The 17,748-nt window shown below is 44.4% G+C and overlaps 1 protein-coding gene across 1 annotated transcript in view; it reads left to right on the top strand.

The window, feature by feature from the left end:
- The window catches only part of LOC140169461 (protein wntless homolog), an 83,245-nt gene that overhangs the window by 11,535 nt on the left and 53,962 nt on the right, over positions 1–17,748 (top strand). Inside the window, exons 2-9 of the mRNA XM_072192724.1 lie at positions 798–1,064; positions 1,799–1,920; positions 11,406–11,573; positions 12,271–12,407; positions 13,439–13,479; positions 14,239–14,366; positions 15,326–15,423; positions 16,329–16,392. Of these exons, the coding sequence (XP_072048825.1) occupies positions 798–1,064; positions 1,799–1,920; positions 11,406–11,573; positions 12,271–12,407; positions 13,439–13,479; positions 14,239–14,366; positions 15,326–15,423; positions 16,329–16,392 (1,025 nt within the window). The remainder of the gene's footprint in view (positions 1–797; positions 1,065–1,798; positions 1,921–11,405; positions 11,574–12,270; positions 12,408–13,438; positions 13,480–14,238; positions 14,367–15,325; positions 15,424–16,328; positions 16,393–17,748) is intronic.

Genomic DNA, 17,748 nt, shown 5'->3' with positions numbered 1-17,748 from the left:
AAAGTTCGGATGCAACACAGAATTCTATGCTGATTACACTCTACAGCTTTTTGGTTGTAAATTAGAATACCCAGGGCATGCAAAGGTCATGGTTAAGTATACAGGTCAGGAAACAGTGGAGGTGGGTGTGAGGAAGATCGGGCTCAGCTATTAGTACTGTTGATATTGTGCCTGTTGTGAATTAGTTTATTTAAATCCCCATCATCTGCCGCCTGTGGTGACAATGTAATTTAAAAGTGCAAGCTTTGGCAGTTTTCTGTTTCGTACTACTCTTAAATAATTTTTAATTTTGAAGTTAAAACAGACATGCATTTTGACAACATATTTTGAAAATCTACAAGTTTATTTGTTACAGTTTTAAGAGAATCATTCTTTTATGTTATAGAAATTGGCTGTTCCAATTGAAACCCATACACCCTCTATGGAAGACATGACTTTAATCTCTGACACAGAGAGTGTGAATATCAATGAATGGGTGACTCCATTTGAAATCTACACCCCTGTGTGGAAGTTTAGGTCATATCTTTCATAGAGGGTGTATGGATTTCAACTGAATTGGCCTATTTTTCAAAAAGAAACTTTTCTTGGACAAATTTTAATCTTTACACAGAGCAGCAAGCACACATAAATATTGAAGAAAAAAAACCAGTGCATCTGGCCAGATTTGAACCGGTGACCTTAATAATACTATATAATAGACATATTACTTAAAGTAAAAAAGTAGAGACTTTCTTTTCATTTGTTTTGAAACTTTTATTTGTTTGTTTATTAATGCAATAATTTGTCTTTGTTTTCAGCTCCCAACCCTACAGCAGCCAACACCCATCTTTCCTCCAAGTGTGTAGACAGAGCTTTCAACCTTAAAGGATGGTTTCAACCCTGGGGGCCAAAACAATGTCAAAAAGTGAGAGACTTTGAGGAAGCTACTAGACAAGGGATTCAGGCCAATGAGATTGTGTTTTCAGTCCAGATGCCAAATAGGCCATTTCATATGACACCATGGTTCCAGTATCTCATTGGAGTGTTGGCTTTAGATATTGTGTATGATTCTGAGAGACCATTGGGTAAGTCGGGAATGGTCACTGACAACTAAAAAAGACCATAATTTTGGGTTAGAGCATTAAATGGAACTTTAAAACAATTATAGTATTGTAAATATGCTGAACTGACATTAACAATGTTTATGTTAATAAAATTGCTGCTGGTGGAATCCACGACTTCAAACATTACATTCAGAAAGAAAAGCAACTTATTCTTGCAATATGATCACCCACCCAGTGGTGTAGACTTTAAATGGAGTCACTAATTCAGGTAACACTAACCCCTGTTTGAAATTCACATTCCCTGTGTGGATGATATGGTCAAGTCTTCCATAGGGGGTGTGGATTTCAACTGGAATAGCCAAATGCATACAAAACCAAGGCTCAAGTATTAGCTCCTGGTCCCAAAGATGCATTCTCCTGGTCCTATTTTTGTAGTGTAAAATATTGGGCACACCAGAAGCAAAAACTTGGCATACCATGGAAAAGCTTGGCTCCTTGTTAATCCCTGCATGTACCAGCCTGCCTGGGTGTACATGTACATGAAACAAACTTTTTGAGTTATTCTAAAAATCTTAGTACCTTAAGTAAGTGAGCAAAACCAGTCACGCTGAGAAGATATAGATTGCTAGCGTTACAGACCTAAATGTAGGAGAATGTTTCTCACTGTTGTGTTGGATAAATGGTGTACTAATTGATTGATTTGAAAAAGATATATTAATTTGATTTGATTTTGATTTATTTTCATGATATAATAGGTGTTGACCCCAAAGTGACTCTTGTTATCAAGCTTGGTTCTTATGATGAAGACAACAAAGTGACAGAAATAGTGAGTGTGAATGAGACTCGTAAGCTGGAGTGCACATTTAACCATGAATATGTAAGTATTAATAAGGAAGATTACAACACAGCAAACATTTTCATTATTTACTTCATTTTAACTATCTCTGCATGGGCGTCAACTGCAGACAACAAGTTCTAAATTTTCCATAAAAATTCAATTTTAGAGTTGTACATTTTCATGACCAAATATGGAAACAGCATGAAAAATGCATCAAAATTAATATAAACAAGCCTAGTATTGGTTCAGTGGTTCTGGAGATAATTCTTGATATTGTGAGATAATATATCAAAACTTGGACTTTTTATGTTGAAGTTTATGGCCAGCACTAAGCATCGAGATAAAACACAAGAGACACACTTTTATGGATTGAATGAGGCAGTGTTCAAAAGTCTGGATGGCCTGAATCAAGTACTCCCCAAGTTTCAAAACAACAACAACAAATAAACCTCAACATAATACACAGCCCCACTCCCGTCCAACACTGTTAAATCAAAAAAGAAAAAAGAAACTACCATGATAAATGAAATACCACATTATATTACAAATAATAAGATACCCAGTGGAGATGTGTTGGAAGCCGCACAAGGATACTAAATATTGGGCTATTCCAGTTGAAACCCACACACCTCCTGTGGAAGACATGACCTTATTATTCCACACAAGGAGAGTGAATTTCAAATGGGAGTACCTGAATGGATGACTCCATTTGAAATCTTCACCCCCTGTATGGGAGATTAAGGCCATGTCTTCCATAGGAGGTGTATGGATTTCAACTAGAATTGCCAACTTATTTCAGGCATGAAAAATGTTAGGCTTTTGCCTGAATTCAGGTAATTTTGTTGTCCAAATTTACGCATTTATATTTATTTATTATTTTTTCAGTCGGAATTTCAGAATTCACATTCTTTTTCAGGCAATTTTCAAAAAAGCCATTCTCATGCCTGATATTTTCTTTCACTTACTGTTTGTGTGAATAAAAAAAAACATGTTTGAGATGAAACTATATTATTAAGCAGGAACTTCAAAGCTACATAACACAAAACATTCTCTGTGTAAAATTTAATTTGTGCAAGTAAGAAGCATGGAGGAAATTGCAAATATCCTTGTACACTGGAAATGAGTGAGTGAGGTTAATGACAGCTGACCCCTTTACTCAACTGCATCAAGATTTGCTGGTATTTGCAAGAAATAGTAAACTTACAATTATTCAACAAAAAACCCTGCCATGTTCTATGAGCCTGACAAACCCTGATTTTATATTTTGGAGATTTTTTTATATATAGCTGCATGAAATTAACAGTAATTATTTGGCTGAAGTAGATTGATTTTTTAAAACAAAGTCGGAAAATTGTTCAGATATTGTTTAAATTATCAAGCTTTTTTAAATTTTTTTTTTTTTAAAGTCATTTCAAACAATTCTGACCTACCGACCATATTTGGATAGTCCATCTGCCCGAAGGACAGGGTTTTTTACTTGTCACCTTGGGTATTATTAATTAGTTTTTAGTTACTTATTTTTTCCACACTTTATTGTACCAAAAGTCATGATAATTGTACATGAAATTGGTAGTCTCCAATCATGCGCATATTTTTTTTTTGGGGGGGCTTTGGGGTGTCAGCTCCCGGGTAAAAGCAGAAGCGCCAAAATGAAGGGGCTGCGGAAGAAGAAGGGGCGGCAAAAACAGGGGCGGCAAAAAGAATTAGTAAATAAAAAAGGGCGGAAAAATTTGATAAAGCATAAAAAATTTTGAAAAAATGGTACTCTACATCAAAATGTGCTGCTTTCAAACAACCGAGAAAAAAATTGGGTCAACCTTTTCGGGCTGTTGAGGAAGGGGTGGCAAAATTGAATTTTCTTCAGCCCCCCGGGGTTGGGGCAGCCACGGTACGCCACTGCCAATAAAAAAGTATCCGATTATGATAGACTCAGTACACGGTCGATCTTACCGCTTCCGATGTTGATTAAGATACTTCTTGCATCGATCCCGAGATGCGGAAAAAACCAATAGTCATTTTGTCCCACATAAATGAATAAATAACAAAAACCCCGATCCCCGAGTGGACTCACCCATCCGGTGACGTCACACACGATAATCATCCTTATCCTCCTTGGTTTCTAGATGAGATAGACGTGTGGATTTTTTCTTTACCAACGCTAAGTATCATTACGAACCAAAGGATTTAGATATACAGTTTGTTTGTTACACCTGAGGTAAAACCAACCAGTATAGTACGCTAGGGAGATAGTTTTGACGACATTTTTCGCCTAGAAAAGTGACAAAACGATCCAAAACTTAGCTTGTATGAGTGTTTCCGTTAGATACGGGACACACGTTTCAAAATGGCCGCCCTTAGGGCGCCATTTTATTTTTTGTTCTCACGTAAAACAACTATAGCAGACTAGTAAGTTACAATAGATGTTTGTACAGTACTGTGTATACATGTATGGTGAGTGATTATCGCTATGTTTATGGTGTGCTCTATCGTTATATCTTTCAGTACGCGTCTGATGACGAGTTACTGCTAAGAGTTCGTGGGTTTCGAAGGACCAGCCTGACAAATCTATACCAAAAGGTTTTCAGTTTTTCATCCCTTTGTACATATATTTTTATATCATACCACTACATCAGCGAGAGCCACTGTGCGCGTGGGTCTGTTTATTGGGCTTGAGCTTGTGTTCGGGGTAGTGCTATACGCTCCCGATTACTACAATGTCCAGGCCTTGTCAATCATGCCCTTCCCTTGTGGCAGAGTGGGACCCGCATCCACTCTGCTACACCCACAGGGATTGCTCTAAATCAAATAAGTGTGCTTCTTTTTGCATAGGCTTATCGGACATTCACTTCGAGGATTTAGAAAGTAGCGCTCGGTTGGGTCTTCGACACAGACAGAAAACGAAGACCAAGAAACAGAAGCCTACAGGTAAGATTGATATGGTAGGTACTAGCGCGGCCGGCAAGGGCCACGCTAAGGTAACCTCTGGGGCCCCGGTCCCGGGCAAGCAGGCGGACCCTCCGGGACTGCTAGCGAGCCCAAGGCCTAGCAGCCAGCGAAAGCACTGACATAACGTCTAAGCTAGTAGCAGGCAGCAGGGCGGTACTTGCCCTAACAGGCGAGTACCAGTCTACCAGTGAGATCTCTAGCGAGTTTCTTGCAGGTGGACACCGTCTATTGCTGGCGAACGAGCGGGTCTAGCACCAGCGAAGTAGCCGGCGGCGGACAGTATGCCAAGGGTACCCGGGCTTGCCTGGGTTGAATCTAGCATACAGCGTGCGAACGGACCTCCGGGCTTGCCTCGCCGGTCTGTAGCACGCAGCGTGCCAGTGGACCCCGGGCTTGCCTGGGTTGATCCACGGCACGCAGCACGCCTTTCGTTCCCCGCAAGGGTCGAATGAAACCGTGCATGGGTTTAGCAGAGGCGATACCGGGGCTAACGCTTGGGTGTAGTCTTAGCAGAACCAACTGGGGTTGTCACACGGCAGCGCTCCATGGCGGGACCGCCGAGTGATGCCCTGGGCCTTGGAATGGCTGCCGGCTGTCCTCCGGGACTGGCTAGCGGCTATACCGGGGTTGGGCTCGCAGTCTCTCACGGGACAGCGACCCAAGTGCAAGCGGTGGCAGCTACCGAGACGAGCTACGGCTCGACTTCAGTGGTAGCCACTATGCACGCGCCCATAGCTGCCGTGAGTGGTCCGCCACACACAGCGACCTTGGGCGAGGCTCAAGAGGTTAGGGTAGGTAGTTTGAACAGCCTGGCTGATCAACAACCCACTTATGTCCTCGAGAGCCAGCAGAGCGTGGGTGATCCATTACAGTCAATGGGTCGATTACCCTCTTATGATCGATCACTATCTATTCAGCGGAGCATGGCTCCATTGATTGATACTGCCTATTCAGGTAGCGAGGTGACTGATCGGGGGTATACACGCTCAGCTACCCGTGATACTAGGCAAGCTCCTTTTAGCCAAGGGACAGCCAGTATAGCGGGTACCCATACACACGGCTTGATCCTCTAGCGGGGAGCGCTGTGAGGCATGGGTACAGTGGTACGCGGCCGGAGCCCTACCGGGCACCTACGCTACAACCACGCAGGTACCGCAGTACTGTCCTGGTTGCCACAGTCTCTGTGGCAACAGAGGGAGGCGGTACTGGTACTGCCGCTCCATGGGGTTTCCTGGTGGCGGATCCTTTCAGGGTCAGCTACCGACAGGGTATGCCCCGTGGTATCCGCCGCAGGGTGGTTTCTTCCACGGTCTAGCACCGTGGCAAGTGCCGCCTAGCGATGGGCAAGCAGTACCACCAGCTGTTACCCAGGCTGGGCGGTGAGTGGCTAACCCTGATACAGCTCAGGGTAGGCCGCACGCTGCTATGGCTAGGGCGACAGCAGCGAGAGCGTCATGGATCCCGGGTGCTATGGCTAGCATCTCGGGGTCTGGCGGAGTACTCCCTCTTCTGCGGGTGTTCAGTTGGCTAGCCACACGGTGGCGACACCTCCCTGTCCACCTTCAGATGCCCGTCGTCAGATCTCTTCCTCATCAGAGAGTGAGTCAGAGTCTGAAGGCGAGGGAAAGGAGTCGGAAGATGAAACCAGTAGCGACTCACAGTCTGATGAGGCTGTGCAGGTAGCTTCAGGTATCCTTCCCCGCTTCCCGTGAGGAACTCGCTAGCAATGGTCTGCCTGCGGACACCGCTGAGGTGATGAGCCGTGTGGCCCAAGGTTTGGGCCTGGCTTTCTCTCAGGAGGAGTCCGTTCAGGAGGACCAGGGCATCTTTTCAGTAGGATGCCCAGCTAGCGCGTCCACACAAGGGTCGCCCGCACTTGCATTCCCGGCGGGCCTCAAGGGTAGGTTTCATAGGGCTGTCAGGCTCGCTGGAGCTTCGACGCCCTTCCACTGCGTGTTTCGCAGGAGGACTACGAAACCTACCTCAGGGTCCCTGACATGGATCCAGACGCGTTGCCAAGCGCCTGCCGCTAGCGGCCAAGGCGCCGGGTCGCTCTCCCCCAGTGGGAGGAGGAGCTAAAGCTCATCGATAAGCGAGCACGCTCGCTTATCAGAGTCTCTAGCGTCGCTACCACGCTTGCCGAGCACCTCGGTAGGAAGGTAGCGAACGACCACGGGGCGACGTCGGAACTCTTCCGCGAGGTTAATCTGTTAGCGGTGCTAACAGCTAACCTCAACGAGAGTTCTATGGGCCTAGCCCATAGGATGTCATCTTGCCGCCGGGAGAATGCCTGTCTGTCCCTCCAGTCAACTTACGGCTCCGACTTTGCTGAAGCAATGAAGAAGTCAGACTCGGTGGGACAGGGGCTACTCTTTGGACAGGCCTTTTGCGCTCCGGTAGAGGACCGGGCAAAGAAGGCCACCAATGAGAGCACTCTGAAGAAGTCAGAGGCTGCCCTGACCAAGGGAAGGGCAGTAAGGCGAAGAAGAAGCACAAGAAGAAGAAGTCTTCTAAGCGTTCTTCAGCGCCAGCTCCGCTTCAGCAGGACGCGCACCACAGACTACACCCGAGCCCGAGGCTACTCCAGCACCTCCCAAAAAACTGGGAAGCGCAAGAGTAGTGCTGGATCAGATGGCAAGCCCCTAAGAAGAGCCGTTCTTCTAAGGGTGGCAAACCAGATCGGTCCTGAGGGCACGGCGGTCGACAGTCCATGCCGGCAGGTTTGGACTTCCACAGGGATTCCCCTGTGGGCGGCGCTGTGCATTACGCCCAGAGATGGCATGCCATCTCACCGGGCGCCTGGGTATTGTCAGTGGTCAGTGGGGTTACAGGCTGGAATTTACCAGCCACCCTCGTCGCCTGCACGATTCAGAGGTCCACGGTAGTGCCGCCAGACGGCCCCCAGCGTCGGGCACTACTGTCAGAGGTCACTCAGCTTCTCACGAAGCAAGCGATTGTCCCGTCTACCCCCCCCTTCATCTGGCTCCAAAGAAGACCGGCGACTGAGGCCATTCTGAACCTCAAGCCGTTGAGCGAGTTCATCAGGCCCAAGAGGTTCAGAATGGAGACTCTCGCCGGTGCTAGCCTGCCCCATCAAGGGTATGTGGGCGGCATCGCTAGATCTCTCGGACGCATATCTGCATGTTCCGATCGCACCTCAAGATCAGAGGTTTCTACGCTTCATGGTACAGGGTCAAACTTACCAGTTTCGATGCCTGCCATTCGGCTTGTCCACCTCCCCCAGAGTGTTTACACTCCTGGTCAGGGCGGTGGCAGCGTACCTGAAGCGCAGGGGAGTCAACATGTGTTGCTACCTGGACGATTGGTTCATTTACGGACGCACCCCACTGGAGACACAGTGTCTCGTGGAGTTAGTAGTCCGTGCGGTGCGGGACCTGGGATTTCTGATCAACGTCAAGAAATCCAATTTGGTCCCGACGCAGACACCACTATTCTTAGGGGCCCAGATCAACCTCAAGGAGGGATCGCGGCGCCCTCACCGAGAGGGTGACGAACATGGCGAGGTGTGCCCGACTCTTGGCCGAGTCAGAGGGGCACCCGCTGTGGCATGGATGAAGGTTTTGGGCCTTATGGCCAGTATGGTAGACCTCGTGCCCGTACTGCCGCTTTCACATGAGGCCTATACAACTACACCTTCTAGCCTTTTACAGGCCCAGTCGTCACCCAATATCCTCGCGGTTCCGATGTCGGAGATCGCGAGAGAACTCTGGTGGTGGACCCATCAGCCCAATTTGACTCAAGGTGTCAGGTTTCCTGCACCAGCGGTGCGTCCACGTAGTGACGACCGGCGCGTCAAAAGCTGGGCTGGGGGCCACATCCACGGGACTCAGTCTCGGGCCTATGGTCGGCCACGAGACGGAGTTCCATATCAACCTTCTCGAACTTTGGGCAGTGGAGAGAACTCTCCAGCATTTCGAGAAGGTGATCGTGGGATCTCATATCGTGGACCAAACAGACAACACAACCGTAGTGGCCTACCTCAACAGACGAGGGGGCACCAGGTCACCACGGTTGTGCCTGCACGCACTCGCCTGATAGGGTGGTGCAAGGCCAGGCAGATTACGTTGAGAGCGATGCACATAGCGGGAGTCACCAACATCCTCGCGGACGATCTGTCACGAGGAAAGGTGTCGGGACCTACAGAATGGTCCCTTGCTCCGCAGGTCGCCCAGACGATCTTGAGGTGATGTACCACCCCTCGATAGATTTGTTCGCATCTCATCGAAATCATCAGCTGCCGGTGTACTGCTCGAGGGTCGCAGACCCACAGGCATTCGCCGTGGGCGCTCTGTCCGTGACTGGGAGGAATGACTGCTTACGCTTTCCCCGATCTCACTGCTCGCAAGGGTGGTGACCAAGATCGGGAGGGAGGATTGCAACGTCATTCTGATAGCACCGTTCTGGCGAAACACCTGTGGTTTCGACCGATGGTGGATCTACTAGCGGCACAGCCGCGAGTACTCCCGAGTTACCAAATCTACTCCGGATGCCGGAGGAGAGGTACCAAGTCTACCACTAGAGCACCTGCAGTTAGCTGCATGGCCCTTATCAGGGAACGTCTGCGGCGGAGGGAGGCTTTTCATCAGAAGCTGCTTCTCTCATCGCCGGGGTAGACGAGTCTACCCTCCGTCACGTATAGTCAGCGTTTGGCTCCCTACTACGCATGGTGCGATGAGAGAATACATCTCCCACTAGAGCCCCTGTGCCTCTAGTGGCAGATTTTCTGACAGAAAAGTTCAGGTCAGGACTTCAGCAGGCAACGATAGCCAACTACAAGTCAGCCATTCTCTCGATTCATCGGGGATTTGAAGACGGGTCGACTATCAATTAAGATGGGTCCCTAAGTCTTCTCTCGACGGTATGTTCAGCGAGCGCCCGCCCGGAAGGAAGGTGGTCCTCCATGGGACCTCAACACAGTCTTGGAGTATATTAAGGGTCCCCTTTTGAGCCCCTGTCAAAAGCGACCCTTAAATACGCTCACTCTTAAGGCGGCCTTTCTTCTGGCGTTGGCTTCGGGACGGCGCTGCTCGGAGTTGCACGCAGTCTCGAAGTCAGCCTCCGCATTTACTAACAACGGAGCGACGCTGTTTCTTCGCCCGGCTTTCCTTGCAAAAACAATGAGCGAAGTACATTCCGACACTCGCCCTCTTCCTACCCAGTATTGGGCAGGGTTCAATCAATAGTCGAAGACAGGTTGTGGTGCCCGGTGAGGCGCTACAGCACTACCTTGGCGAACACAAACCTTAAGAGGGGCTCATGACCGCTTATTTATCACCCACGCAGAACCGCACGGTCCAGCCGCTAAGCAGACTCTGGCACGGTGGCTGGTCCAGGTGTTGGTGGACTCGGGGTGGCAAAAGACGCCGCCCCAAGGCCCACTCAACCAGATCTATCTCATCATCGTGGCCTACCATAGGGGGGTCCCCATTGAAGAGATTTGTCAGGCTGTGTCCTGGAAGAACCCGTCGTCCTTTTCCACGGTTTACTACAAAAGCGTAAACCAACGACCAGGCGATAAGTTCACCAGGGCTGTTCTGGGGAGATAACATGGTGGTTGGGTATCAGGTGTTTTGCGGACAATCAGAATTCCAACATGGTAAGAACCAGTGTTTCTATTCTTAACCACTGCACTTTCAGTTCAGGGGTTTTTGTCTGTTCACGTAGTCTTTCTGTTTCCCGGCCGCGAGGGGGGGAAATAGTTTGACCTCGCGATTACCATGCTACCCACTCCCGATCCTTATCAGATGCTGGCCAATCTTGTACCTCCATCCGTCGGTTACTTGCTAGATCGATCTTTCAGATGTTGATGCAAGAAGTATCTTAATCAACATCGGAAGCGGTAAGATCGACCGGTGTACTGAGTCTAGTCCCAAACAAAATGTTTGGTAGACTCATAACCGTGCGATCTTACCTTTCCGATGTTGATTATCTCGACCCGACCGCCCCCTACAAGTTTGGCGGTAGGGGCTGCCCAAGTCGGATAAGGGATGATTATCGTGTGTGCGTCACCGGATGGGTGAGTCCACTTTCGGGATCGGGGTTTTTGTTATTTATTCATTTATGTGGGACAAAATGACTATTGGTTTTTCCGCATCTCGGGATCGATGCAAGAAGTATCTTAATCAACATCGGAAAGGTAAGATCGCACCGGTTATGAGTCTACCAAACATTTTTGTTTGGGACTATTTTAGCTGTAGAACTGAATATTTGCAAGATCAAGATAGGCTACATTGGCCTATTCCAGTTGAAATGACTTGACCTTAATCTTCCACACAATGAGTATGAATTTCAAATTGGGTTACCGGAATGGGTGACTCTCGAAATCTACACCTCTATGTGGGAGATTATAAATAAGGTCATTATGCCTTTCTTAGGGTGAATGCATTTCAACTGGAATAGCCCATTCTCCTTCCACAGCTAGAGCATTACATGTACATGTAGGTCATCCAAGGTATATCCATCAAGTCTACACTTCTATGCAAAGCTCTCACATGTATGAACGGTACAAAATCCAGTTGCAACCAAACCTTCTTTAACAATTTTTTTTTTCTTTGCAGATACCAGAGAGCACAGGTTATCAGTATGACTGTGATCCAGTTCCGCTATTTGAGCTGGGTTCTGTTCACCATTCACACTATTTGCTGAACATAAGACTCCCAGTGGTAGATGAAAATAATGTGCAGATTAACACCGATATAGGGGCACTTACTGATATGCATATAGTGGTATGTATGTAGATATGTAGTGGGGTGTGTGTCGGGGTGTAAATTTGTTTTACTGTTTGTGTGCAGAGCTAAATTTGAAAGTATGCAGGTTTTGTTAGGATCTGTATCGCCATCCAAGAACCTTCCAATACATAGTTCAGCTTCTGAACCATGATATGAGCTCAATAATCTTTTAAAAAACCATATGTTAAAACCCTACCTACCCTCTCCTAGGTCACTAAATATTTTGTAGTCTGAGGAAAGGGGCAATCTCAGGACCTCAGTGATCAGAAGATTTGTGCATGGTTTGTGCCCTAGTCTTGAGGCTGGACTTATGCCATATGAGGGCTCTGATTAAGAGCTAGCAATACATGGGCACCTTGGGAGTACAATGCTAGTGCTAGTCGACTCATAAATAAATGAAGAAATACATAGTGTAACATGGGGTGGAGCATACACACAAAGTTGTGTTCTATTCTACCAAGGACAGTGTGCGCACAGTTTTATATGGACATTTTTGACAACAGATCGCCTTTTTGAAGGCATATTTCAAGTATGGTATCCTTGGGGAAGGTGGTGATATCTGTAATGTGTTGTGTGTGCATCTATGTGAATAACAACTCATATAGTTGAACAGAAGACCATGAGAATCAAAATACTATAAGCCTACTTTTGCATGAAATCAATTTAATCTACATACATCATATTGCATTTACAGGAAATCCACCAGAATGGCGGCTTTACCAAGGTGTGGCTGAGTCTTAAGACAGCGCTATTTCCATTAGTCTTATTTGTCATGATGTGGTTTTGGAGGAGAGTTATGATATTAGATAGACCACCTCATCTTTTAGAAAGGTAAGACTTGAATAAGTCTGAAGACAACCTTCTGTCCCATAAGGAGGAGAGTTATGATACTAGATAGGCCACCTCATCTTTTAGAAAGGTAAGACTTGAATAAGTCTGAAGACAACCTTCTGTCCCATAAGGAGGAGAGTTATGATACTAGATAGGCCACCTCATCTTTTAGAAAGGTAAGACTTGAATAAGTCTGAAGACAACCTTCTGTCCCATAAGGAGGAGAGTTATGATACTAGATAGGCCACCTCATCTTTTAGAAAGGTAAGACTTGAATAAGTCTGAAGACAACCTTCTGTCCCATAAGGAGGAGAGTTATGATACTAGATAGGCCACCTCATCTTTTAGAAAGGTAAGACTTGAATAAGTCTGAAGACAACCTTCTGTCCCATAAGGAGGAGAGTTATGATACTAGATAGGCCACCTCATCTTTTAGAAAGGTAAGCCTTGAATAAGTCTGAAGACAACTTTCTGTCCCATAAGGAGGAGAGTTATGATACTAGATAGGCCACCTCATCTTTTAGAAAGGTAAGACTTGAATAAGTCTCAAGACAACTTTCTGTCCCATAAGGAGGAGAGTTATGATACTAAAGCATTTTCCACCCTGATGTGGCAGTGACGTCAGTGTGCATGTCATTGGGTGCAGCTACAGATAACTAGCGTTCACTCAAAGTGCTGGCATACTATGCATACGCTTAAAGACGCCGCATAGATGCGTGTGGGAAACAGCTGCCTCAATGCTTTGCCATCACTGTCAAATCAGGGTGGAAAATGCTTTAACTGGGAAATTTGGATAGCCAACTAGTTTGCTCCGCAGGGCTACAAAGAGCCACTAACACATTAAAAAACATTACAACATCCATTTTGAGCTATCCGTTTTAAGATGAACACTCCAGTGATGTGATAAGCCTGTTTCATACATGGATTAACTCTTTGAAATTGCTTGTTGTGACAAATCGCACACACTCTCATTCCAATATACACTTCACCTGATAACTTAACCTGAGAATAATGCTGTTGTTTTATTACAGAACCATCTTGGCATTGGCAATTGTTGTAAGCGTCCTCAACTGTAAGTACTGACTGTGTAAAACTAGTTTTACATCCATGGTCTGTCTTCCAGTAATGATCTTATAAATGAAATCCTTACACCCCTTATGGAAGATAATGAGAGTGTGAATTTCAATTGGAGCCACCCATTCAGGGTTGCCTGCTACAAAAAGTTATTTTTCATATGAGAGCAAGAACTGCATCTTCAAAAAAAAAAGTCTTTTTAAAGCTCAAAAGAATTCAAGGGGAAGTGCTTTCTAACTGTGGTCTGTTCTTCCACATAAAATATATGTATCAGGGTTTGGGATACCATTGCATTGGTCAGTATTGGTCAAGGAAAATGTTCTTGAGTTGTTAAACACTGAAAGCAACAGAAATATTGATGGTCATCAGGCCAGGATAGGAGTAAAGGATTAAGATAAAATACCACATTCAGATTAACTACACTATAGTGGTTTGGCACAGGTATTGGGCTATTCTAGTAGAAATCTATAACCCCCCTATGAAAGACATGACCTTAATCTTTAATATTTCAAATTGAGTCACCCATTCAGATAACCTTATTAAAAATTTACACCCCCTGTGTGGGAGATTAAGGGAATGTCTTCCTTCCTTCCTTCCTTCCTTCCTTCCTTGCCCCGTCCCCATTTAGGGTGGGACTAGCTTGAAACCATTAATTAAGATTTTACAAACAATTTTTGCCACTTGCTTCTTTCTGTCTGTCATAAGTTTTCAAATCAAAATCAAATCAAATGGATATTGCATTGTATTATCATTTCAGTTCCATTGGAATGGATTGCCATCTGGGCACCAGCACCTGGCATGACGTTGGTCAGCGACCTCAGACAGGGGGCACTTTATGCCATGATGTTTTCGTTTTGGATCATATTTATTGGCGAACATCTCATGGTAAGATGTAAATTGATTATGTGTATTCCTGATACATTTGTGTGTATTTCTAATATATTTTGGTGTATTCCTGATACATTTAGGTATATTTCGAAAACATTTGTGTGTATTCCTAATACATTTGGGTGTATTCTAATACATTTATGTGTATTCCTGATACATTTGTGTGTGTTCCTAATACATTTGGGTGTATTCCTAATACATTTGGGTGTATTCCTAATACATTTGTGTGTATTCCTAATACATTTGGGTGTATTCCTAATACATTTATGTGTATTCCTGATACATTTGTGTGTGTTCCTAATACATTTGGGTGTATTCCTAATACATTTATGTGTATTCCTGATACATTTGTGTGTGTTCCTAATACATTTGTGTGTGTTCCTAATACATTTGGGTGTATTACTAATACACAGGAGTGTATTCCTAATATACACGGGTGTATTCCTAATACATTTGGGTGTATATTCATCTGAGTAACCAAGTAAAATATGGCTTTTAGATATTTAAGCTCAACCCTCTTTAGTCCTATCATCACTCTTAAAATGCATCTGATTGGCTCAATACATCATAATGGTGTTCTTGTATCCAATCAGCAGGTAGTATTAATGTGTTTGAAGAAATTAGATGTGGGGGTGGCTGTGTATTACTCATGGAGGGAAAATAGTATACCTAAATACAATATTGGAGATAAAAGAACAAACAGTGCATTTTCAACATGTTTTCTGACAAATGGAGTTACAAAAATCAAAACACAGGAAACAAGTCTAAGCATTCAAAATCTTCAATACATGCCATTTTTTGTGTTTAAATTAATAAAATCTGTAAAAGATTTTTATGATTGTTTGTTTAAATTAGGTTAAAACACTTACTACTTGCAAGTAGCAACAAATGTTGCTTGAGAAATTAGTACTGACAAGAATCAAACCCAAAAAACCTTTATTTTCTTTTTATACCAGGATCAGGCAGAAAGGAACCGACTCAAAGTGTACTGGCGGCAGGTCACCGCCATCACATTTGCCTGCTTTTGTCTTTTTATCTTTGATGTATGTGAAAGGTAAGAAAACTACTAGAAAACATGCAGGGCCTACCTCTATTTGCCAGCCTTTATTTACACTTCATGTTGTTTAGGTAATGGTCAGACAGACATTTGGGCAGTCTGGATTATTTTTTTTGTTCTGGAAGAAGCTAAATGACTCTAAAAATCACCAACAGGTTGTAAAATCTGAAATAAAAATTGTTTCAAAATTTCACTCTGGCCAAGTAAACAAGAAACAGATTAGTTGCTTGTAATTGCTAATGCTTAACCCTAATACTGAACTCTGCTTTTTTGTTATTGGAAGTTAAAGAAGAAACAAAAAGAGAGAAGATGAACAAAGAAGTCACTTGGTACCCCGGTTTGAACCTTAGACCCTCGGGTGCCAAGCACACGATTACCGACTGGTAGCCATAGGGGTTGTGCTGGCCCGCCAGAGATTCCTTGAGCATGTTGCACTTAAGGTGATTACGTCATCGCATCATGTGGGATTCATGCATACGTGGTGGTTATCATCATGGTATTTTGTGGCATTAATGGGTATTAGGTCTAAAGGCTTAAGCTGAAAAGAAATCCTCTAAATTCAAAATATGGTCGGTCCCGCCCGTAGAACTATTTTTTTTGTCGCCTTGCTTGAAAAGTTTATTTGTCAAGACTATGGAGGGAAATTGCATTCAAATTGGAAACAAAGGCACACATTTCTTAGTACGAGTACATTGGGAACAAGGAAGTTGCCCACTACATGGCTCATGCCTGTTTATGCTCTAGCAGGGAGCATCGGTATCAATTGAATGGGCAAAGAAATGTGCGACTTTCCTGAAACTTTCACTGGGACAAAAAGTCCACCTTTGAATTTAAGTGTTATCTGTGAGGTTGTGTCTGTAATCAGTAAATTGTAATCAGCATCAAATGTTCTTATCTTTCAGAGGTGTTCAGCTTTCCAACCCATTCTATTCTATATGGAATACGGAGACTGGAAAAAAACTGGCTGTATCCTTATTTTGAAAAAATATTATACAGAAAAAATCTGTCAATCTTAAGCTTTTATATGACATATGACATTATATGAAATTGAATGTAATGTTTGCATCGATAAAGTGTGCAAAAATGCTCTCACTGGCATGTAAAATATAGTAGCAATAGTTTTGATGACACTACTCTCTTTCTCTCTCTCTCTCTCACACAAATTAATCATTCCATAGTGTTGGCCAAGGGAAAGAAAGCAATCTGACCAGGATTTGAAGCTGGGATTCTGGGGCTCCAGACCAACACTATAACCTGTACTGTGGGCTAGCGTGTGTCAAAATATTATGCATATAGATGTGCTATACGCTGTAGAAGTGATGTAATAATCGAATTAACTACCACAAGAATAGGGTAAAACAATTTTTGAATATATCGCGCTGGACTACAAGCAGGTTGCATTCATCAGTGTCTGCAATCATAGATTGAATACAATACCGCTCTTTTCTCTTTTCAAAGATGCTAATCTTACAGTTGGAGTGATCAGCATGATATGGTTCAATGCAGAGGTACCGCGTGAACGTACTAGTGAAGTGCGATATATTCTATTATATATCTACCCTATTGCTATAGTAGTTATTTCGATTATTACATCATTCTACGTCAAATACATACAGTGTGTCCCCCACCCATTTTTTCTCTTATTTCTGAAAAGTTGATCAAATATATTTTGGTATGTAAAGAAACCTTTATCGTTAGCTTTAATAAACCAAAACAATTGTTTCAATCAGCTCTTTTGGGGACACCCTGTAGTTAAAAGATTCCACTAAATGAGTAGATCATTCACAGACACTCACATTTTCTTTGCGTGCAGTTTCCCAATTTATTTTGTTTAAAATGGTTTTTTAAAGCGCAGTGATTTATAATGCGCTTACGCACAGGCATAACGCCTAGACGTTGATCCACAAGCCTCAGCACACTTTACAGGTTGTCGCTGACCACTATGGCCCCACATCATTCCATAAACCATTAAACAACAATTCAGGGACTTTGCTGCTTCAAGAGCGCACACCCTAGACATTCCACAAATAACCATCGCAACCAGGATCAGCTCCCAGAGTTTCGTACGGGTTACAACGAGACAATTAGAAGTATAAATTCCTTGTCCAGGGGAATTTCAAGCTAACTCAATTTTTTTCACAAAAGCAAACTAGGCACCTCCAGGGTTCGAACTCGCAACCTCTCGCACCATAGTCGAACGCCTTATCGATTGAGCTAACTTGACTGCTTAATAATCAGACATAGCTTGCATTCATCATCTCGGCAGCAACTTATGGCATTCTCTACTTCTTCCTGTGCTTCATGGTGTACCACAGGGCTGTG

Source organism: Amphiura filiformis, chromosome 1 (assembly GCF_039555335.1).
Source record: "Amphiura filiformis chromosome 1, Afil_fr2py, whole genome shotgun sequence".
NCBI lineage: Eukaryota > Metazoa > Echinodermata > Ophiuroidea > Amphilepidida > Amphiuridae > Amphiura > Amphiura filiformis.
Note: the sequence above shows the minus strand (reverse complement) of the source record. Positions and strands in the feature narration are given on the sequence as shown.